The 23,694-nt window shown below is 46.2% G+C and overlaps 1 protein-coding gene across 6 annotated transcripts in view; it reads left to right on the forward strand.

Annotated features, from left to right (window-relative positions):
• LOC127051024 (USP6 N-terminal-like protein) overlaps positions 1-23,694 on the forward strand; it is a 208,759-nt gene that overhangs the window by 165,062 nt on the left and 20,003 nt on the right. For 5 of the 6 annotated variants that reach the window (XM_050952814.1, XM_050952815.1, XM_050952816.1 and 2 more), the window contains 5 exons: positions 2,267-2,374; positions 14,383-14,492; positions 15,757-15,805; positions 18,287-18,407; positions 19,661-19,755. In XM_050952814.1, the coding sequence (XP_050808771.1) occupies positions 2,267-2,374; positions 14,383-14,492; positions 15,757-15,805; positions 18,287-18,407; positions 19,661-19,755 (483 nt within the window). Of the gene's footprint in view, positions 1-1,186; positions 1,239-2,266; positions 2,375-14,382; positions 14,493-15,756; positions 15,806-18,286; positions 18,408-19,660; positions 19,756-23,694 lie in introns of those variants that run through there. The other variant, XM_050952818.1, reaches the window with a different exon arrangement.

The raw sequence follows: 23,694 nt of genomic DNA on the forward strand, positions 1-23,694 counted from the left end.
CATGCACGGGACTGTCCTGAGCCACTTGCCTGAGCCCCCTTCCTTCCCCTGCTTGAGACTAGGGCTGGGGTCACTGCTCACCCCAGTCCTGCCTGTCCCCCACCCGATCCCTGCTTCCCCCCAACATCTTCCTCTGCACCCCCGTTTTTGACAAAAGTGGGCATTTGTCCTGTTTGCTCTTACCAAGTGATGAAGTTGGCAAGAGCAAATGGGACAAATGCCCCTGTTGCCAAAAAGTCGGGATGGCCAGGACAGGGGTTAAAAAACAGACTATCCCAGCCAAGATGGAGTGTACAGTCACCCTAAGCCACAGGAACAGATGATTTGTATCTGTGGAGATTCCCTGACATCCCAGGATTGTCCCATTAGGGAGCGTGGTGTTGCCTCCCTTTCTCCCAAGGAAAAATCTTCCCCCAAACCTGGATGATGATGTGTCACAGAGGCCTATTGATGCCAGCTGGCAAAGGGTTCACTACTCTGTCAGCAATGCCTAACAGGCCTGACAAACTTACTACATCCAACACATTGCTATTATAGTACTTACCTATAAAGTATGTTGTGTGTGAGATCTTAAATGAAAGCCAGGAGCACGCTGATTTTCATCATCGTGTGATGTGTGTACAGATGATATTTCAGAAGCTGAATGTGCTAAATATATGTTTTAAAACCTCTGTCCAAGACAGAACTGACAAACGGGTTTTGGGTCAGACAGAGGCCTGTATAGTCACCTGTCTGCCTAGGTTCATATGTAGATTAAGCATTGTAAGCCAAAAAAATGGAAGTGCTATTTACATGAGTCAACGGGCAGGATGGGGAGTCAACAGGAAGAGAATAACAGTGGTGGGAAAAGAGCTTTTGTCTAGAGGTGCGCTGTCATCCAGAGACACAAAGGACCACCCTTTTTTCATCCGTGAACAGTAGATCCCATGTAGGTTGGTGATGCTGGAAGATTGCTTTAGTTGGGAAACTGCTTAAGACAAGGGTTTTAGCCTGTTAAAGTTAAGTTTAGACTCTAAGAAGTGTGCTATACTTCTTATTTTATATGTAACCGTTTCTGTTTCCATTGTCCTTATTCAGTATCTCTTGTATCTTAATTTTTGATCATACATTTATAGTGAAACGGTTATAAGTATATCTCCGTGTTGTGATGTTATAAAGGACCTGATCCTGAGTTGTGCCAGTCAAGCTGTGTGTATGCTGTTCCCTTGGGAAGAGTGAATTTGGTGATTACTATGAGGGTACGTCTACACAACAATTAAACACCCGTGGTTGGCATGGGTCAGCTGACAGGCTTGTGGTGCATGGGCTGCAAGGCACAAAATTTCTGTGTAGACATTTGGGCTCTGGCTGGAGCCTGAGCTCTGGGATCTTGCGAGGGGAGGGGGTTCCCAGAGCCTGAGTTCCAGCCTGAGCTCAAATGTCTACACAGCAGTTTTTAGTCCCACAAACTGAGTCAGCTGACATGAGTGAACAGTTTTTATTCCAGTGTAGATCTACCCTGAGAATCCAGCATCAAGGAGTGCTCCGAGGACTCGAGGCTTGGTGTGTGCCTACCACTAGCCTGCACAAGAGCGGGCGACGTCTGTGTAGACCTAGGAGGCTGGGATCATGTGGTTTCAGCCACAGCAGGCAGAGAGCAGACTGCTTCATGCTAGGGCAAGTGTGGTGAGGTGCTTCACAACCCTGGGAATCCCTGAGGAGTATCTCTCATGCTCTGGGCCATTTGTGCCGAGCCCCTCAACCTACCTCCTCCCTGACAGCATAGCTCCAATGCAGATACACTCTGAGAAGCTCCCCAGCAGGAGCCCTGTGTTCATGGTGCCCAGTCTGCCTTGTGCAGACAGCTCCCTGCGGAGTTGACAGGAGGGATGGGGTACTGCTGCTAAGTCAAGTCCCAAGCTCTCTTCCATGCAGAACGGGGAAGATGCATGTTTCGATGTTGGGGTTTGGCCCCTTCCATATGTACCATGATGCCTCTGGAACGACAGTATCTCTGTCTGCAAGGAGAGTCCCAGTGAAGATCCTCACACTCTTACAGCATGTGAAGTGCTCCTGCCCTGTCTTGGATTGAATTGACCTCACAGAGGGAATTAACAATGACTGAGAATGTAAGGGGTGGGGGGGGGGTCATTTAATTACCAAATCATTCACTGCCATGTCTATGGTCTCCTTGAAATGCTCTATTTAGGGGCCTTCTGTTCTTGAAATACTTCTGTCTTGGTGGCTTGTCGCATTAACATTGTCCTGTTTTCCATTTAATCTGCAGATGTTCCGCAGGGTTTACAAAGGGATACCCCTGCAGGTGCGAGGCCAAGTCTGGTCACTCCTGCTGGACACTGAGAAGATAAAGACTGAGAATGAAGGGAAGTATGAGGTATGATGCCTTCACAGCAGCAATCACAAGGGGATGAGTGTGTGTATAAACCCATGGCCGGTCTGCTGGGATTCCAGTACATCATGATAAGTTAGACCTGCACTCTTGAAGCTTGAGCCATCAGAAGGTGGGCGATGATGGATGGATGTGTGATCTCTTGATGGATGGGTTTTGGAGATGGAGACAGAATACTATAGAATGTAGAATATCAGGATTGGAAGGGACCTCAGGAAGTCATCTAATCCAACCCCCTGCTCAAAGCAGGACCAATCCCCAGACAGATTTTTGCCCCAGATCCCTAAATGACCCCCTCAAGGATTGAACTCATGACCCTGGGTTTAGCAGGCTAATGCTCAAACCACTGAGCTATCCCTCTCCCCATCCGTGACCCTTTCCAAGTAGGCCGTAGTGTAGTGAATACCATGCAGTGGATGGTTTCCACTAATGAAATAGGTGAAGGAGTGAAGGAGCTTCTTTCACTGTGTTCTGTCTCTCTTTATCACCAGTGATCTGGGAGACAGTCAGGTTTCTGTCCCATAAGCCTTTTTTCCTTTACATTCACAGCTGCTACAAGTAAGAGTACAGACCGAAAATAAAAAGAGGATCGACTCTTTTTATCCATTTATCCTCCAGTGCACTATGTCAATGGGACCCTAGATCCAGAAGCTTTCTGGCATATTGGTTGCTTTAAACCATACTACTGAGACTCTGCCAACAGAAGTTTTAGATGTTGCTATAGCGGATTGAAACTGGTCACTAAAGATAGTGGTCAACATTTTCAAAAGTGACCAAAAGTTTTTGGGTGTGTTGGGTTTTTTAGGGGGGATGTGGGGTGTCAAACTTGAGACAGCTTAGAGAGTAGGTGCCCAGCATTTTCTGGTTACTCTTTTTAAAGTGTTCCAAGTCCCCAAAAACGGACTCAACCAAAATCTCTCTTCACCACAGTTTTTTCTGTTATATTTTCATTGCATAGCTGAGTTTGATGGATGAATTTTGAAACCAACATGGAAAAGGATTTTAGCAGCATGACCCAATTAAAGTCCAGGGGAAATCACATAGTGGAGAATTCATTTAAGGATTTGTGTATTTAAGAGTTCTGGATTACAAAACATCGCTCCCTCTGCACTCCCTCATTTCACTGACATTTGGTTTTGCTAGCAGCATCATAACAGCTCAGATTGAAATGACTGGTGTCTTTTATTTTCTGACCCTTGGCCCTTTTACATAGAAACATCCTATTGAAATAGTCTATTAAAAATTATTCAATTTACAGGATTTCCTTTATAAATAGGAGAAAGGTCTTGTTTCCGTTGCCTCCCATTAGATCTCTTTACAAAGCTCGATCTTCTGAGGATTTTTTGGCATGCAATAAACAATGTCTGTGTGTGTTAAACAAGAAATTGAACAAGAAGGCTTATTGAGTTTGATTGTAATAAAAATATTTTAACAAGAAACATATTCGCTACTTTCCAGCATCCTTTTCTGCATGCGGTTCATGGGATCACTAGAACAATAATTAGGAGTACTTGTGGCACCTTAGAGACTAACAAATTTATTTCAGCATGAGCTTTCGTGAAATTTGTTAGTCTCTAAGGTGCCACAAGTACTCCTGTTCTTTTTGTGGATACAGACTAACACAGCTACTACTCTGAAACCTAGAACAGTAATTGTTCTTGCTTTCGAACCACCCCCACCCACCCTCATAGCACTTCCATGATTGTCCCACTATCCATCATTGGTCACCCATTAGTGGTCTCCATTCTTTCCTGCTCTGTTTTCTGCCATCAGCCTAAATGTGCCTGGGTTTCAGACATCAGGCTAGTAGCATTTCTGCAGAGCATGCGGAACTGTTGGCAAAGTGAGATTGACTTGGATTCCCTGGTCTTTTGCTCCCCAAGCCCAACAGAGGATAGAAGCAGCATGGGGGGAGTACCTCCCATTGCTGTTTGGAGCTTCCTCTGGCCAGCTGAGTGATACTAGCAGGCGCAGGAGGGAGTTGCATGCCAGATAAAAGGTATTCACAACACAGGGGTCTTTTGAACTTTCTTTGTATTATTTTTGGCAATAAGAACAATACTGTAAAGCAAACTCAGCATAGCCCAGTGGTTACACTTCAGAGACAGAGAGTAAGAGAGTCAAATGTCTCATCCAATAGACCCAAGTATGTCTAATAACTCTGCCTATTACAGTTAGTCAAGCATAGATATTAATCACAAAATCTTGCTGGTATATATAATCTTGTAAGACATACAAGAACATGGAACCAAGATCATCCTAATGAGCAGGGTTAGTGAGGTTTCTCTGGCATTTTTTTCTCCAACCATCATTGGCGAGGGTACAGAAGAGCCCCAGCAGGCTATGCCGCACAGTAAGTAAAACGATATGAATAAATGAAAGTCACAAGTAGTTTAACGGTAAACTCCTGAGGGGTCTGCAATAAACAGGAACCACACAGTGTAAGAGGCTTTGCATGACACAAATCCCTGAAAGCAGCTCTTCTTAATCTTCCTTGGCCTCGGTGCCACCTGAGGGCAGCAATTAGGTCTCATTTTAATTTCATCCAGAAGAGGTTTAGAGTCCAGTTCTCAGAAACCATGGATTTTTGTGTAGGGAACAAAATAACTGCCTTGACTCATTCCTCTATAATGCTTGCTCTAAGGGGGCCTAAAGTCTGTCTCTCTCTCTCTCTCTCCTCCTTGCCTCTTCCAGGGAGTTTAAATCAGGAGGAAAAAATATTTTGTGTTGGATTTTCATAAGTGCTCAGCATTGGCCTCTCGTTGCTCCTACTGAGGCCAACGTGGAGTCCTGGGTGTGGAGCAAGGCCAATACTGTCTTTAAATTCCTTTACACAGAGCTGTTTGTGCTGTTTTCAGGATTCTCCCTGTCTCTAACATCAAGCAGGGCCCTCGTAGTGTCCTTGTTCTTCCTACATTTACCCATAGGGATCTATACATAACGAGAATCTCCTTGCATATTCAGCTGGAGGAGTTTCTGGGTACAGGGCTAGGACATACAAGGTGCTGAGCTCTTGTTGAGAGGTGTTGGTATCCTCACATCAATGGGAGCTGGGAGTTCCCAGCACCTCTCAGCAGGCATACAGCATCCTGCAGGATTAAACCAGCACTCCTCTGTGGAGCTCAGATTGTCAGTCGTTTTTTAGCTGGGATCCCCAACAATGGCAGGTTTTATGGCTTCACCTGGTTCCTAAGGGTATGTCCTACACTATAAAATCAACCTAATTTCGTAGAAGTCGATCTTTAGAAATCAATTTTATACAGTTGATTGTGTATGTCCCCACTAAGCGCATTAAGTCGGCAGAGTGCGTCCTCAATACCATGGCTAGCATCAACTCACAGAGTGGTGCACTGTGGGTAGCTATCCCACAGTTTCCACGGTATCTGCTGCCCATTGGAATTCTGGGTTAAGCTTCCAATGCCTGATGGGGCAAAAACATTGTGGTGGGTGATTTTGGGTACATGTCATCAGTCTCCCCTCCCTCCCTCCGTGAAAGCAACGGCAGACAATCATTTTGTGCTTTTTTTCCTGGGTTACCCGTGCAGACAACATAGCACGGCAAGCATGGAGCCCGCTTAGCTCACTGCTGCTGTTGTGAGCATTGTAAACACCTCGTGCATTATCCTGCAGTATGTGCAGAACCTGGCTAAGAGATGCCAGCACGAGGAAAACCGTGAGGAGGACATGGACACAGACAATCCTGAAAGTACGGGCTGTGGCAGTTGGGACATCATGGCAGCAGTGGGGCTGGTTGATAAAGTGGAACGCTGATTCTGGGCCCGGCAAACAAGCATACTGGTGGGACCGCATAGTGTTGCAGGTATGGGATGATTCACAGTTGCTGCAAAACTTTTGCATGCGTAAGGCTACTTTCCTTGAACTTTGAGAGTTGCTTTCCCCCACCCTGAAGTGGAGGAATACCAAGATGAGAGCTGCACTGACAGTTGAGAAGCAAGTGGTGATAGCCCTGTGGAAGCTTGCAATGCCTGACTGCTACCGGTCATCTGGGAATCAATTTGGAGTGGCAAATCTACTGTGGGGACTGCTGTGATCCAAGTAGCCAATGTAATCACTGATCTGATCTGTTATCAAGGGTAGTGACTCTTGGAAATGTGCAGGTCATACTGAATGGCTTTGCTGCAATGGTGTTCCCTGACTCTGGTGGGGCAATAAACAGAACATATCCCTATCTTGGCATCAGACTACCTTGCCAACCAGTACATAAACCTCAAGGAGTACTTCTAAATGGTGCTGCAAGCACTGATGGATGACAAGGGATGTTTCACTGACATCAACATGGCATGGCCAGGAAAGATGCATGATGCTAGCATCTCTAGGAACTCCAGGCTGTTTGAGCAGCTGCAAGAAGGGACTTACTTTCTAGACCAGAAAATTACTGTTGGGGATGTTGAAATGCCAATAGTTAACCTTGGGGACCCAGCCTACCCCTTACTCCCATGGCTCATGAAGCCATACACAGGCACTCTGGACCGTAGTAAGGAGCAGTTCAACTATAGGCTGAGCAAGTGCAGAATGGTGGTAGAATGTGTCTTTGGACGTTTAAAAGCTCACTGGTGCTGTTTGCTGACTAGGTTAGACCTCGGTGCAACCAAAGTTATTGCTGCTTGCTGTGTGCTCCATAATATCTGTGAGAGTAAGGGGGAGACGTTTATGGCGGGGTGGGAAGTTGAGGCAAATCACCTGGCGTCCTATTTTGAGCAGCCAGACACCAGGGCGATTAGAAGAGCACAGCTAGGCACGCTGCACATCAGAGAAGCTTTGAAAACTAGTTTCATGACTGGCCAGGCTACAGTGTGACGGTTGTGTTTCTCCTTGATGCAAACCCGCCCCCTTTGTTGATTTTAATTCCCTGTAAGCCAACCACCCTCCCCCCTTTGATCACAGCTGGCAAAGGAAATAAAGTAACTATTGTTTTGAAACCATGCATTCTTTCTTTTTTAATTAAAAAAAAAAAGTGAGATAACTGGCAAGGTAGCCTGGGTGGGGTGGGATGTGGAAGGAGGGAAGGACAAGGCCACATAGTATTTTGTAGCCACACTACAAATCAAAACTCTTTGAATGACAGCCTTGTGTTGCTTGGACCGTCCTTTGGAGTGGAGTGGCTGGGTGCCTGGACTCTTCCCCTTCCCCCCCCCCTCCGCATTCTTGGGTGTCTGGGTGAGGAGGATATGGAACTTGGGGAGGAGGGCAGGCGGTTATACAGTGGATGCAGGGGTGTGTGTCTGTGCTCCTGATGGCTTTCCTGCACCTCCAACAGACGGCTCATCATGTCCATTTGCTCCCCCATTAGCCTCAGCATTGCCTCCTGCCTCTGCTCATCGCTCTCACTTAATGCTTTCCTGGCCTCAGCCACTGAATGCCTCCATGCATTAAGCTGTGCCCTGTCAGTGCGGGAGGGCTGCATGAGCTCGGAAAACATGTCGTCATGAGTGCGTTTTCCTCAGGAACTGAGATGATAGGGGGACCATAGAAACATTTGCACCTGTGGGGGGGCGATAAAAAGGGACAGTAAAATTTAAGATGATACGTTTCTGAGAACAAAAGTGAGACTCTTTCACAGTGAAACAAGCAATTCACAGCAGGCAGCACATATTCTTTAGGTACAAAGTCACATTTTGCCTTTTATATTGAGCGCCTGCCAGTACGGTGACACATCACACACGGCTGGACAACAGAATTCGGTTTCCAGGTAGCCATGGTAAGCCACTGGGTACGTGGGGTTGGCTTCATACGTCTTCATAACGTGGGAATGGTTTCAAACTGCAGCACCCTCTTTTCTTATAGCAAGCAATGCCGGTTGGCTTTCACATTTAATAGGAGGGGCTGTGGTTTCTGGTGGATGTGCAGAACACACCTCCCTCCACCCCGCTGCATGGCTATTCTCTGGGATGATCCCTTCATTTTTCCCTACACCGCGTGGCTATTCTCCGGTATGATCCCTTTTAGCCAAGTGCAAACAGCCCAGCATGAATGGGGTCCTTTTAATATTCCCTTACAAAAATTCCCCTATTTCAACCAGGTGACCATGAATGATATCACTCTCCTGAGGCTGACACAGAAAGATATAGACTGAATGTTGCTTGAATGCGACCAAAACCAGGACCATTTGCTGCCATGCTTTGTGCTGCAATGATTCCAGACTACTTGCTACTGGCTTGGCATGGTAAAGTATCCTACTGTGGAGGATGAAATAAGGCAGTCCTCCCCAGAAACCTTCTGCAAAGGCTTTCAGAGTACCTCCAGGAGAGCTTCATGGAGATGTCCCTGGAGGATTCCCGCTCCATCCCCAGACACATTAACTGACTTTTCCAGTAGTTGTACTGGCCGTGAATGCATCCCAATTCTTCAGGGCAAATCAAACATTAAACACTATTGCTTTTAAACCCTGTACTGTAGTTACAAATGTGCACTCACCAGAGGTGCCTTCTCTGGCTTCAGGGTCGGGGATCCCACCTTGGGAGGGTATTGGCTCCTGGCTGCTGGAGAGAACAGATTCACCGCTTGCCTGCTGTGCATTCTCCTTCTCCTCCCCCTCCCTGTTCCGTGAGACTCCCCACTTGCAGGTGTTCACAGACAGTGGTAGCTTTCCCCCCCTCCCCCCGAATGCCATGCAGCTGATCATAGAAGCAACGTGTATGAGGCTCTGACCTGGAGTGACCATTTGCCTCCTTTGTCTTTTGGTAGGCTTGCCTGAGCTCCTTAACTTTCACGTAGCACTGCTGTGTGCCCCTGTTGTAGCCTCTGTCCTTCATGCCCTGTGCGATTTTGGCATATATATTAGCATTTCTTCTTTTTGACTGGAGTTCTGCCTGCACCGATTCTTCTCCCCATACAGCAATCAAATCCAGTGTCTCCTGTTCGGTCCATGCTGGAGCTCATTTGCGATTCTGGGGGGATTGCATGGTCACCTGAGCTGCTGAGCTCACCACACTGACCAAACAGGAAACGTTCCCGGGGCTTTTCCTGTGTACTTGGCTAGTGCATTGGAGTTCAAAGTGCTGTCCGGAGTCGTCACACTGGAGCACTCTGGGATAGCTCCCGGAGGCCAATACCATCAAATTGTGTGTGCACTACCCCAAATTCGACCCAGCAAGGTCGATTTTACCACTACTCACCTCACTGGGGAGGAGTACAGAAGTCGATTTTAAGAGACCTTTAGGTCAATGGGATGGGGTTGGTTGTGTAGATGCATTCATTTTAAAATCAACCTAACGCAGCTAAATTTGACCTAACCCCATAGTGTAGACCAGGGCTAAGTCTCTATAACCTCCTTTTAGCCAAGATGTTATCTTTCAAGATACTCTTTCTTGGTAAGTTTTGATACCTCACTGTCCTTGTTCACGTTGGCCCCCAAATGGTCAAGGTAATAGCCCTGATTTTTGTCAAGATAGCATTGAGTCGCCTTTAGATATGCCTTCCCTATCTTCCTCCATGCAGATTAACACTTGTTGGTTATTGTTGGGGACATCAGTATCTCTTGCCAATTTTCCATGGTCCTGTGTTGCCACTACAGCACTTCCCAAAGTGGCACCAGGACTATCTGCTGTGATCGTGAGGCACAGGGCTGAATGCCATCTGTAATGATGGCCTTAGATTTGGGTGTAGTGCCTTTGAAGCTACTGCACCGACCTGAATGTTTATACTACAAGTTTCTGTGTGTTAGCCTCTAGTGAGGGAGTTTGAGCATGAGAGGAATATGACTCATAGGTGGAACTTGATCTCTCATACATGGGTGGTGGGTGGAGCCTCTCTTTGGGGAGGCCAGACCACAGATCTACCCCTTCTGCCTGGCCCCCAACCCCCACCCCCAATCCCTGTTGCTGAAACAATGATCCTCCTCTCCACCTGGAGGAGCCCCGAGTGTCATACCCCCCACCCCAGCCGGAGAAGCCCCAGGCTGGCCGAAGCTTCGGATGTCAAGGCCCCCCTCCTATCCGGAGGAGCCCTGGCCAAGCCCCTCCCTACTTGCCCAGAGGAGCCCCAGGCCAGCTGCGCTGTCCCTTTCTCTCCCCCGGCCCCAAGACACCTTGGAAAAGCCACAGTGTAACAGTGTCTCTTCCCAAAGAAGAACCTGAGCTTTTGATATACTCCATGCAGGTTCCAGGGTGGCTGAGGAGACGGTATTTGCTACTCTGCTTCCTGGGTTCATCAGTGATCTCCCTAGAGTCCAAGGAGATTACTGATGAACCTGGGAAGCTGCTGCCTCGGTCACCCTGGAACCAGCATGGGGCATAATAAAGCAAAAATGTCCCCTGCCAAACTTGCAACCAGGTGTCTGGAGGCAGAGCTGCCCCTGGCCTGTTATACCTGCCTCCTATGCATCTTTTGCCATCATGTTTCTTTCCCCCACCAGGATGGCTTTAAAGCTGCAAGAGGGGAGGAAAAGTGGGAGTTTGCCAGAGGAAAGAAGTGCAGATCTGTCAACTTTTTCCAGTTGTTTTTAAAAGCTTTATGAAATGGGACTAGTCAAGTTGGTTTTACAGTCGGTACTTCTAGCTAGTGGCATCTATTCTTCTGTCTGCTTAAACATCTGCAGGGCTCAACAAGAGAGTGCAGCTGAGCAGAACAATCCAGCTTCAGAAGTCCACAAATTACTTGAAAATGAAAACCTAGTCCCATTGCTTGCAGTCTGTAGAGTGAATGAGGGGTGAGATAGCTCAGTGGTTTGAGCATTGGCCTGCTAAACCCAGGGTTGTGAGTTCAGTCCTTGAGGGGACCATGTAGGGATCTGGATCATTACAGCAGAAATCTGTCTATGGATTGCTCCTGCTTTGAGCAGGGGATTGGACTAGATGAGATCCCTTCCAACCCTGATATTCTATGATTCAACCTTCATGACTGAAACAGTAGCTCAGGGCCTAGTGCAAGGTATCTGCCATTCAAATCCCAAGATGTTGTGACTTTGTTCTTTTACATGCTAGTGGCTTTCTTCTTCTTGGCTTTAGGATTGCTTCGCATGCTAAATACTGTACCATGGGCAGCTCTGTTCACTGAGCACAGGGTGCTCCTTAGAACAAGAGCAGTCTCTGAGCAAGTGCATTCAGCTCGTAATTATACATGAGTGGGTGTGAAAGGGGAGTTGTTTTAGCAGGTCAGAATCATTGCTAAGGGTGGCTCTGGGGTCAGCTCTAGTTCTCTTTGTGTGGCCTCTTAAGAGACTCCCCAGTCAGTGGAGATTGAAATGTTTTTTTGTGCTAATAGGAAACATTGATTACATTGGAGTTACTTTGTTCCTTTAGTGAGTGAGCTACCCGTAGGAGGTTAATAAACTTGAACCAAAGTGCCCTAGTGTATTTAGTAAGGGTGCCTCGTGTAGCCTGCATCCTTGTAACATGTAAGAAGCCATAGGGTGCAAGAAAGGATATTTGTAGTATTAATGCTAGAAAACTAAACCACTCCTAAGCATCACATTTTACTGCTCCTTCCCTTCATTCTCCCTTGGCTTGTACAGGCAATAACTCTGTACGGGCCCTAGTTTCAGTGTGTCCTTCACCAACCCAGGGTATGGCTACATTTGGAATTTCAAAGCGCTGCCGCGGCAGCACTTTGAAGTGTGAGTGTAGTCAGAGCGGCAGCGCTGGGAGAGAGCTCTCCCAGCGCTGCATGTAAACCACATCCCTTACGGGTGTAGCGTGCAGCGCTGGGAGCCGCGCTCCCAGCGCTGCTGCCCTGATTACACTGACGCTTTACAGCGCTGTATCTTGCAGCGCTCAGGGGGGTGTTTTTTCACACCCCAGTTGCAGCGCTGTAAAGTGTGAGTGTAGCCAAGGCCCCAGTTATAAGTTCAGAGTTAATGCTACTGCTACAAGCACCCCAGTATGTAAAGGTCACAATCGCCTCTGAGCATTTTCTGCGGAGGATGAAAAACCCACATGCTATTCAGCCAGTGCCTGAGTTGCTATTAGGCAGATCAGGGCTGCTAGTCGGTAATGAGCCTGAAGCCGGCTCTGGGTGTGATGGGCTCTTCTAGCCAAAACTCAAATTGATGTGCCAGCTTTAGGGGAAATGGCAACCTATGGATACGGTAAATTGGATCCACAAACATCTTTAAAGCAGTGGCTCCCTACCATCCGTCTGCATATCTATTAGTGATACTCGAGGCTTCCCGCCTGTAGGTTAACGAGGAGCCTCGTGCTAGGCTTCAGTGTGGCATCACTGTTCAGTCATGTGCACTCTAACCTGCAGTTACACCTCAGGCTGCTCCAAAACTCAGTGGCAGAACATTTCATTCACTAAATAGCCTCAGGGACTTAAAGAACAAAAGGACAATTATGTGATTGCCAGTGGTATCTACGCGATATAAATGAGTTCAGATGCTTATCTACAGCTTGGTGATTCTTACTTGCATGCACACACTTAAACTGAGTGCCTGCCACCTTTGGGGCTGGTTAGTAATTCTTCCATGGGGTATGTTTGTTAAGGGCTGGAAGGGTTTTCGCCTTGAGCAAGGATCCTGTATTAGGGTGAGGTGAGCATATAGTAGTGGTTTCCTTCAAATACGATGGGCCTTGAGCATTAGCAGGCATCAATTCTTTTAGTCAATGCCACCATTGTTTTCAGTGAATGTGGCTTAGAGAATAAGCCAGCAAATCTCTTTGCAAACAGGGACTCTTGCTATGTTTTTAACTTTTATTCCTAACTGTACCCGTTTACTAGTCTTAGCCCCATCCCTAGTGGACAAGCCAGAACCACTCTTCAAGGCTCAGAGTAATCTGTACTCAAAAAAAGCCCCAAGAGGGGTTAATAGGCTTAAGATGGTTTTGTTTCTCTGAGGAGGAGGGAAATTGTAATTAGCAATCAAATCATGGAGCTGCTTAGACCATAAAAATTTGCACCGCACAGCATCTAGGCTAAGAATACCTAGGGGTCACTGCTATTGGTCTATGAGCTATGTATTAATATGCATTGTTTTTCTAAGCACAAACAGCCATCTTGGCGCTTTACAAGGCAAAATATAACACAATCTCTCTGTCCTGAAGAGCTTCATAGGCAACTATTGATCCACTGAATCACGGTGTACGCATCAGAGATCGGAGTAGAAACAATCCATTCTAAAAACCTGCTGACGTGGTCCCTTGATAGAAGTCTTTAATGTTCGGGAGCTCAGATTTGGCATTGGTGGTAGCGATAGAGGATTTATTCTAGATTTCAATGATGAGTGTGCCACTTAATCTTTTCTTAGGGATAATTCAATAATAAAGAAACCTGTAAAGGAAAGTAGTGCACAAGCCTTGCTGCACTGCCTGTGCACATTAGGTCTCGGTGGTGGGATTTATTTAATAGAAATTCCTATGAACAACACTTCAGGATGTACCTGATTGTGTCCCTCTGCACAGATTAGCACAGTTTCTATATGTTTCTGGTGTGCTCCTGAACAGAAATGAGAACAGTGTCTGCATGTACCTGGCACATGCGACGGCACTGAGAGGGTTAAGTGGCTTCAGACTCATTGCTCTCAATGGCAAACTAACAGGCAGAAGACGTCTCTTGTCCATGTCTGATAGACAGGGCCACGTTCTCACTTCCACACTTTTTCCATAGTAATGGAATCAGAAATGGAGGGACCAGACCTTATTAAAATCTCAGCTTCTTGATTTCACTTTGTCGGAAATGAATGAGCCTGAAATGCTGCCTGTTATGAGTGCAGTAGCACTGAGAGAGACATATGGAAATGTTCCTGAGGATGTTTTTCCCTTCTCCCAGCCTCATAAACATGCTGGGGAGGAAGCAAGACTAGTAATCCATAGACAGGCTGCATTTTTGTGCTCACTCTCCAAGTCTGCATGTGTTTTCTCTCCTTCTGTTGTTGCTTTATCGTTTAAATACTGAAGAGTTACAGACTGGCTGATGATGGTTCTGAGCTCCCTCTCTGGAATGAAGAGGTCTCGTCTCTTTTGAAATGCTCTATTTCTAGAGGTGATATATGTGGCTGTTTAATGGCTTTCCTTTCTCTGTCCCGTACTTCCATCCAGAAAATGAAAGAACAAGCCAAGAGCTTCTCATCAGAAATCAAGCAGATAGACTTAGATGTAAACCGCACCTTTCGAAACCACATCATGTTCCGGGAACGCTACGGGGTCAAGTGAGTATTGGATACATGGTTCCAAAATGTCCATAATTGGGAATCTGTTTTATTCTCTATCTGATCCCTTGACTGACCATCACACATGTATCAGTTTGGTAGCCCCAGGGCTGAAGTGCAGGCTTCCAAACAGGTGGTACACATTCAGCAGCATTGTCCCTCTGTCAGCACACCTCTGACTTGGATGGACCATGTCTAGCGGTGAGAGGGCTGCTTGGTCTCCATGCCCAGTCAGTGCCTCTTCTTCTGTGACTGCTAGTCCTTAGCTAGGAGGCTCCAAGCTGTAATGCAGAATCTAAAGAAACCAGGGAGTTAAAGTGGGGGGCAGGGAAGGTGGGAGGGGGGAATGGATACTTCTTCAGGGCTCCAGCAAGGATACAGGGCTCCCCTGCCTCCCAAAGGGGAAAGAAAATAGCTGCATTCATGGAAGGAAAATATAAACCTTTGGTAGGTGCAGTTGTTGAAGTTGCTACACAGCAACTGATGCACTGGCGTTCTACATATCTGTCCGCTACTTATTAAGCTTAAGCTGGATGAGTTATCTGACCACCTTGTCTCTCTAATATCCTGGGACCGACCCGGCTACAGTACTGAATAATCTACTTATTTTCTCTCTCGTGCTCTCTCTCTCACACACACACACTCTCTCTCTGTGCAACCAGGCAGGAACAATATCTGCGCTGTTTCTGAGGCAGTTATGCAGGAACACCAACAACATTAAGGGGTGACATATTCCACACATTTGGGTGAGGCTGGGAGTGAAAGGATTTTAGCTATAGAGCACCCACTAGTGTTGATGGGAGTCATATTGCTATGCCTCTACTACTTGCACTGTGTATTTATACCCTAGTTCTTCTTTAGCCAACACTGAAGGTGTGAGAGGAAATATCTCATAATAAACCAAGATGGTGGTGGTTTTCTGAGTTTTATAGCCCAACTGGACTGCTTAAAAAAATGGATGGGAGGGTGCTGAAGACTATATATTTGTGCATGTCTTCTTAATGGAGCTGTTGGTTTGATGGCATAGTTTAGCCCTGTTTCGTTGTTCTGGTGGTATTCCTCCATTGGGGAAAGAGAGGCAAGCCCTGTTGCCATAAGAGGTGTAATGTGTACCTGGTGTAATTCTCTGAGTTTTGCATAGTTTCAGCAGAGGAATTTGCAGAAGCTACGGTAAAATGCACCTTTGCTTTTTGTGAAATACTTGTTCAAGTGCAAGATTAGCTCCTTAGACTATCCAATCTTAACGTCCTCTCTTTCTACCTAGGCAGCAGGCATTGTTCCATGTCCTTTCGGCATACTCTGTTTACAACACGGTAAGTAGATCCAGCTAAAAGTGAGCACTCCTGAGTTGACTTCTTTCTTGACTTGCACAGTTCATCTTCCAAATGTTTAATTGGAAGGCCTGATGATTGTGTACAGAGCTCCAATGGTGCATCTTTGACAGTAAATATGGAGGAAAACGAACTTAGTTATCTTCAGAAGCCACATATACAGTAGGTAGTGGGTTCTTTAAACAACTGTTCTATTCCCATGCATAATTCCAACTGCCTGTGATATCCTGAAGGTTTGATTGGGATGGAGCTCAACACAGGAAGATAAAACTGCCCTTTACCATAATCTTTTTTTTCTTCCCCTGAATGATTATCCTGGGCATCTGGCCTGCTGTCCAAAGAGAGCATTTATCTGTTTTTCCTCATGATTTCTATCCCTGTGTTTAGTGGTAGCCTCATGGTTGAAGACTGTAACTTCTTAGTGTGTTAATCATTTTCAGCTGACGGGTTTAGAGAACAGTATGTGTAAATGAACTACAGAAATTAACAGTCTCCATCTGCCAGTGGAGGACAGTTAACCCAGAAGATCTAGATTGGCATAGTGGACTTGTAGACAAAAAAACAATGTCATCCCCCCACCCCAAGCACACTTAAGGGACTGCTGAATTTCCCTTTGTATTTTTAGGACTAGCATGTTGAAGGGAACCCCAAATAGCATCTGAGGAATACACTGTTTATCATCCTATACAGTATTTCCTGAAATAGCTGTAATGTTATTTGTGACTGAATTTTTGTAGTTAGGATTCACATTTCCTTAGCTTGCACAGCATAAAAAATGAGATTCATGGCATTGAACTAGTGGGTATATCTCCATGTTACAGAACCATCAGGCAATTTGGCACAAAGAGGACTCTCTGCTCATAAAGATACAGTAGAGTACAGGAGGGTTTTCATTTTCTGGGTGTATTGGGATTAGCCCTGGGATAGCAAAGCAGAGCTTTGTAAACCAAGTATAAGCCTACTTATGTGGTAGGAATTTCTGTAGTGACAACATGGATTGTCCTTGGACACTAAAATGCATCAAATTCATCCCAACTAAACTTTCTTTCATCTCTAGGTCATTGGTGCCAATTCAGGCAGCTAGTGACTGGATGTTGTAACATTTGATGATGTGCAGAGGCCTATGTGAAATTAACTTAGCACTCTCTCAGTTCAGTTCCCAAAGGCAAGTGTCCATCTCTCTCCCACACATAATTGGCAACCTGGCTAGTCTTCTCAACTAAGATACCATGGAGCCTCTCACCTCTCAAGATAGACTTTCCAGGTCTAAGCTAGAGGAAGCATGGGGAAACTGCTGCTGCTTTACTTGCTGTGGAACCAGTGCTATGGATGAATAGGGGACTTCAGTCTCCATAGATGTTAAGCTGACATTAAGGACTTGGTACAGAATCCAGTGATATCAAGTGGTGTCCTAAATGACTGACTGACTGATCTAATAGAGATCTGATGTAGAAGTTCACAAGGAGCTATCTAGCAATTAAATGATAGACTTGAAGGAAAGATTTTTCAAAGGTCCAAAGTTAGGCATCTAAGTCCTATTGAAAGTCACTGGGTGTTAGAGTCCTGGGCCTCTGAAAATCTTTCCTAGTCATTCTTAGACATAGTTGCTGCAATCATGAGTTTAACCACAGTATGGACAGAGCCAGAGATTGAATAGCAGCTGATGTTCAAGTCCATGGGTCTGGCTTAGTTGAACAGTACAAGCATAATATAGTATCCTATGGGAGCTGTGAATCTGAGAATAAGAGTAAAAACAGCCCTTGAACAGTGGGAAAGGAATGCCCAGGTGGGATTTTCAGAAGCACCTAAGTGACTGAGGTGCACAAGCCCCATTGAAAGTCAGTGGGATTTGTTCTCCTGCTTTTGAAAATCCTATCCCTAGAGCAGTGGTTTTGAACCTGTGGTCCTGGGGGGCCCCATATGGTGTTTAAAGGGATCCACGAAAGGTGACTTGTGAAAATAAAGTTTCAGATGCCAGAAAAGGCATTCCATTTGTCTGGTCAAACAAACGTATGTGAATGCTCCCACCTGCAGGTCAAAACCCAGAAATGTTATCCTTACCATAGAAGCCCACAGTTTAGCGTCCTTTCTCATGGTGCATCAAATGCCGCCCTAAGCATGTGCAACATTTATAGTTGAATTCTGTTCACTTAGTTTTTAGTCTAAGACTTCTATGGCAGGGGATTGCAGACCACAGGTTGAATTTCCAAAGGGTTCTCACCTCCATATGAAAATTTGTAGGGGTCTGCAAATGAAAAAAGATTGAACACTCTCTGGCAGTGGCTTATCTTTGGAGACACAAGTATCCTTACCTGTTGAAAGTAGTGATGTCCAGATGTTTTTAAACAAAACTGTGCACTCGCCTAATGAAAACGGTGGCAGTCACATGTGTACCTATGCACAGCCCAATATGTTTAAGAATTAGTATCATGTAAACATGTATGTGCTGCTTGTCTCTTCCAGGAAGTGAGCTACTGCCAAGGGATGAGTCAGATTGCTGCCATCCTGCTGATGTATTTAAATGAAGAGGATGCCTTTTGGGCACTGGCACAACTACTGACCAATCAGAGACATGCAATGCATGGTAAGCCTTAGCAGGAAAGCAGAACTGCAACCATTCCTGTAGACTTCACATGGTGGTTGATTAGACTTCATGCTGCTGCTTCTTTGGTCGGCAAGAGGAAATCAGCAGTCAGATGTGTACTCCACCTACTTCCTGCTCTTGTCCGAAACATATTTAAAAGCTTTATTATGTATAAAATGACTGAAGCATGTAGCCAGATTTGGCCCGTGCATGCTGACTAGTTTATAATTGAAAAACTTCGGGTTTATCTGCACAGGACTTTCTTGATTCAAGGTAATTAACACATTTGTAAAAGCTAGTGTGTTCCAGGATACAAACATTTCATGGCAATCAGTTAACTCTAGATTTAAAAATAATGTCTAGTGTAGACTTACCATTAGGAACCATACATAGTGCACTGCTTTAAACACGCTGTGGAATACATTCCCTAATGCATTTGTCCAAACGTGTTCTGGGAAATGTGGTGTACTATTTTACACCAACCACAGTAAAGCTCCTTTCATTTTATTGTGATTTTTTAACTGAAGAAATGGGGTTTTTTTAAAGTCTCTGTGCAGAGTTGTTGTTTAATAAGAAGGGTGGTTTGTGTAATTTAATAGCTACAGAAGATCATAGTGAGGGAGCATTGAAAGACCTTGCTCAAATGCTTCTTGCTTTTATTTATACTGTCATCAAACAATCATATATTTTGCTTTAAAAAAAAGGCTCTTGAAATATAAGGAGAGGGCATGCACAGAAGACAGAACTACCATCTGACTTTATTATAGTTTTCTTCTATATCTGGGTTAAAATGTGTCTGCCACTAAATTATAGTGATTATAAGCTCGTGTTGTGCTCCCATTGTATAGCACCTGTTTACCACTGTTTCTCTGTTCTAGACCCAGAGAGGTGATGTCCTGCCAAGCATACGTTGTCATGCAAATAAAGGGCCTGATCCAAAGTCCATGGCAGCCTTTACATTGGCGTCAGTGGGCTCTGGATCAGACCCAGATTGTAATGAAGTGCTTAAGGTTTGACTCAGAGTAGGGTTTGTTGCAGAGTTTTAGACTCAGGCCAAATAAAAAGGGGTAGAACCTAGGCCATGCAAGACAAAAGGCCATGAAGGCCTGATTTGCAGTGCATCCTCAGTTCCACTTGATGTCAATGGGAGATGTGGATGTTCATCAGCATCTTGGAAAATCAGCCCCCCAGTCTACATCTGTCATTACTTTTAGGTTTGTCTCTAATTGCTTCTGTGTATTTTTCTTTTCAAGGGTTTTTCATTCCCGGGTTCCCAAAGCTGCAGAGGTTTCAGGCCCATCATGAGCAGATTTTAAGCAAACTATTTCCGAAGCTGAAGAAGCACATGGTATCTTTTTGTCAACCACCTGCCCATACTCATGTCATGCTTACATTAATTGCTTAATGTTAACTTGTTCTGTTAAATACACCCCTACCCTAATGTACAGCTAATCATACAACTGCTTCCACCACTAAGAGGCAGGTATTTAGCTAACTCATTTGTCTCCTAAGTATTTCTGAAGTGAACAGTTCAGGTTTTGTGGCTGGCCACCAGCATTTGTGCGAGAGATTTTAAAATCTGGAGACTTTGCTAGAAAAGGCAGAAACAGGAAAATTTAACCAGGGCATGTGTGAACGAAGTTATTTCATGCACTAACCAGGCATTGCTATGTCATGCTGGCCATAAAACCTGAAGGCTATTATCATCATCTTGCTATTACAGATGCTGGAAAGCCCAGAGCTTTCCCCTTACAATTTGGCTCCATACTGCACATTTGTTTTCATTTAACATTCTCCCATGCCAGTCCTGCTGTATGAGGACATTTCCTTCCTTCCAGCAGAGGGACACATTAGAACTGATGCAGTGTCATTCAGTTTGCTGGCTCAGGATCTCCAGCTGTTTTTGTCTCCAGCAGACGGTACAATGCCATTTGTTGGCTGGTATGGCATCTGCAGTGTGGGATTGAGACCTAGCAACTAGCCAGCTGTTTTGTGACACTCGCTCCTCCTTTTCTACATGTGTTTCATATTTTGGGTACAGATGCTCCCCGACTTACACAAGTGTTCTGTTCTGGAACGCCTTGCGTAACTCGAATTTTGCATAAGTCGGAAACGTATACCCGGCCATTATGCAAAAACAAACAACACCCCCCTCCTATTTCTAGCTTACGGAACTTTTTCCGTAAGTGTGGATTTGCGTAAGTTGGATTTGCTTAACCCCTGCATTCCTAGCAGAGCTTGGGAGCAGTATCTCCAGGAAAAACTGTTTATATTGTGTGACAAAGTTCCTCCTCTACCTTGGTGGGTCCTGCGCTTATTGGCAGATTTGCTCACCTCAGTGATCTCCCCCAGTGTCTGATCAGGAGTTGGGAGGTTTGGGGGGAACCCGGGCCCGCCCTCTACTCCGGGTTCCAGCCCAGGGCCCTATGGATTTGCAGCTGTCTATAGTGCCTCTTGTAACAGCTGTGTGACAGCTACACCTCCCTGAGCCACTTCCCGAAGGCCTCCTCCAAACTCCTTCTTTATCCTCACCACAGGAACTTCCTCCTGGTGTCTGATAACGCTTGTACTCCTTAGTCCTCCAGCAGCACACCCTCTCAGTCTCAGCTCCTTGTGTCTCTTGCTCCCAGCTGCTCACATGCACTTCCTCTCCTCTGGCTCCTCCCCATCTGACTGGAGAGAGCTCCTTTTAAAACCCAGGTGCCCTGATTAGCCTGCATTGATTGGCTGCAGGTGTTCTAATCAGCCTGTCTGCCTTAATTGGTTTTAGCAAGTTCCTGAGTACTCTAGTGCAGACCCTGCTCTGGTCACTCAGGGAACAGAAAACTACTCACCCAGTGACCAGTATATTTGCCCTCTACCAGACTCCTGCACCCCACTGGCCTGGGTCTGTCACATATCCCTCCCCCCTGCTCAACACCAAGGGGTTGGGCAGCTTGGGATGCCAGACAGTGGACACGTGACAAGCCATCGGCATTACTGTGACGGCTCCCTGCTCTGTGTTGCACACGGAACTAGAAGGGTTGGAGGGATAAGAAGCACCTGGTCACCCTTGTGTTCTTGTCCTTGTTTCGCTGCATCCATTGAAGAGGGGCATGGTCGGTCACAAATCTGCGCCCGAGCAAGTAGTAGCGCAATGCTTCCATGGCCCATTTTACAGCCAGGCACACACACTCCACCACTGCATATTTTTGTTCCCTCGGAAGGAGTTTCCTACTGAGGTAGAGAATTGGGTGTTCCTCCTCCCTGACCATCTGTGATAGGACGGCCCCCAACCCTACTTCCGATGCATCTGTCTGCAGGATAAACTCCTTGGTGAAATCAGGGGCTGTCAGTACAGGGTTACTGCAGAGGGCAGTCCGTAGGTCTTTGAATGCTTCCCCTGCTGCGTCAGACCATCTCACCAGATCAGGTCCATGGGCTTTCACTAGGTCTGTCAGGAGGCTTGCCCTTGTGGCAAAGGGGGGGATAAATCATCGGTAATACCCCACTACACTTAGGAATGCCCAGACTTGTTTCTTGTGACGCGGTTGGGGCCACTTTTGGATGACCTCCAACTTGTTCACTTGGGGTTTTACCAGACCTTTTCCCACAATGTAGCCAAGATATTTGGACTCCGTAAACCCTACAGCGCACTTGGCAGGGTTTGCTGTAAGGCCAGCTCGCCAGAAGGTATCAAGGACTGCCTCCACCTTCTCTAGGTGGGTTTCCCAGTCTGGGGTATGAATGACCACATCATCCAAGTAGGCAGCAGCATAACTGTTATTCGGGCATAATAGCTTGTCCATGAGGTGCTGGAAAGTAGCTGGGGCCCCGTGTAGTCCAAAAAGGAGGACAGTATATTGAAAAAGACCCTCTGGTGTAGAGAATGCAGTCTTTTCTTTTGCGTCTTCCGCAAGGGGAATCTGTCAGTACCACTTTGTCAAGTCTAGGGTAGTCAAGTACCGGGCATTTCCCAGACGGTCCACTAGCTCATCTATGCGAGGTATGGGGTACGCATCGAACTGGGATACTTCATTTAGTCGCCGGAAGTCGTTGCAAAACCTTGTGGTGCCATCAGGTTTGGGCACCAGCACGATTGGGCTGGACCACTGACTGTGGGATTCTTCAATGATCCCCAACTCCAGCATTTTTTTTACTTCTGCTTTTATTTCCTCTCTTTTGGCCGCTGGCACTTGATGGGGCCTCATTGTTATTCTGGCCCCAGGGTTCGTGACGATGTAGTGATATGTCTCGGTTGTTCAACCTGGTTTTGTTGAGAACACATCTTGGTTCCGGAAGATCATCTCAGACACCTCATTCTTCTGGTCTGGTGTTAAATCGGGAGACATTCTCACCTGTTTGGAAGGCTTGTTTTCCTGGGTTAGGTCTTTTCGAATAGTTATGCATGCCTCTTGTGCATGCCAGGGTTTCAGTAGGTTGATGTGATAAATCTGTTCTTGTTTTTGGCATCCTGGCTGCCGCACTTTGTAGGTTACTTCCCCCACGGGTTCAACCACCTCATAGGGCCCCTGCCATTGGGCCAGAAGCTTGATTTCTGCTGTGGGTACCAACACCATCACCCAGTCCCCTGGTTGGAACTGTCGGACTTTTGCCTGGCAATTGTAATAGGTTCTCTGGACCTCCTGTGCCTTTTCCAAATGTTCCCGTACAATAGGGGTGACATGAGCTATCCAGTCTCGCATCTGTATTACATGTTCTATTATATTTCTCCCCTCATTGGGTTCCTCTTCCCAAATCTCTTTGGCGATATCTAGTATGCCATGGGGGTGACGTCCGTATAATAACTCGAATGGGGAAAACCCAGTTGAGGCCTGAGTTACCTCCCAGATAGCAAACATAAGGTAGGGCAGGAGGGTGTCACAGTCCTTCCCGTCCCGACTTACCATCTTCCTTATCATAGCCTTGAGGGTTCAATTAAACCTTTCTACCAACCCATCAGTCTGCGGATGGTAAACTGAAGTTCTCAGGGTATGTATATGGAGCAGCGTACAGAGGTCCTTCATTAGCTTTGACATAAATGGAGTTCCTTGGTCTGTTAATATCTCCTTTGGTAGCCCCACTCGGGCAAAGATCCCCACCAGCTCTTTGGCTATCGTTTTAGAGGCTGTGTTCCTCAGGGGGACAGCTTCTGGGTAGCGAGTAGCATAGTCCAAAACAACAAGTATATATTGGTGGCCCCAAGCCGTCTCCTCCAGGGGTCCCACTAGGTCCAAGGCTATTCGCTCAAAGGGGACCTCTATGATGGGAAGGGTACTAAAGGTGCCCTCAGGTGGGGATGGGGACT

This window comes from Gopherus flavomarginatus, chromosome 5 (assembly GCF_025201925.1).
Source record: "Gopherus flavomarginatus isolate rGopFla2 chromosome 5, rGopFla2.mat.asm, whole genome shotgun sequence".
Taxonomy (NCBI): domain Eukaryota; kingdom Metazoa; phylum Chordata; order Testudines; family Testudinidae; genus Gopherus; species Gopherus flavomarginatus.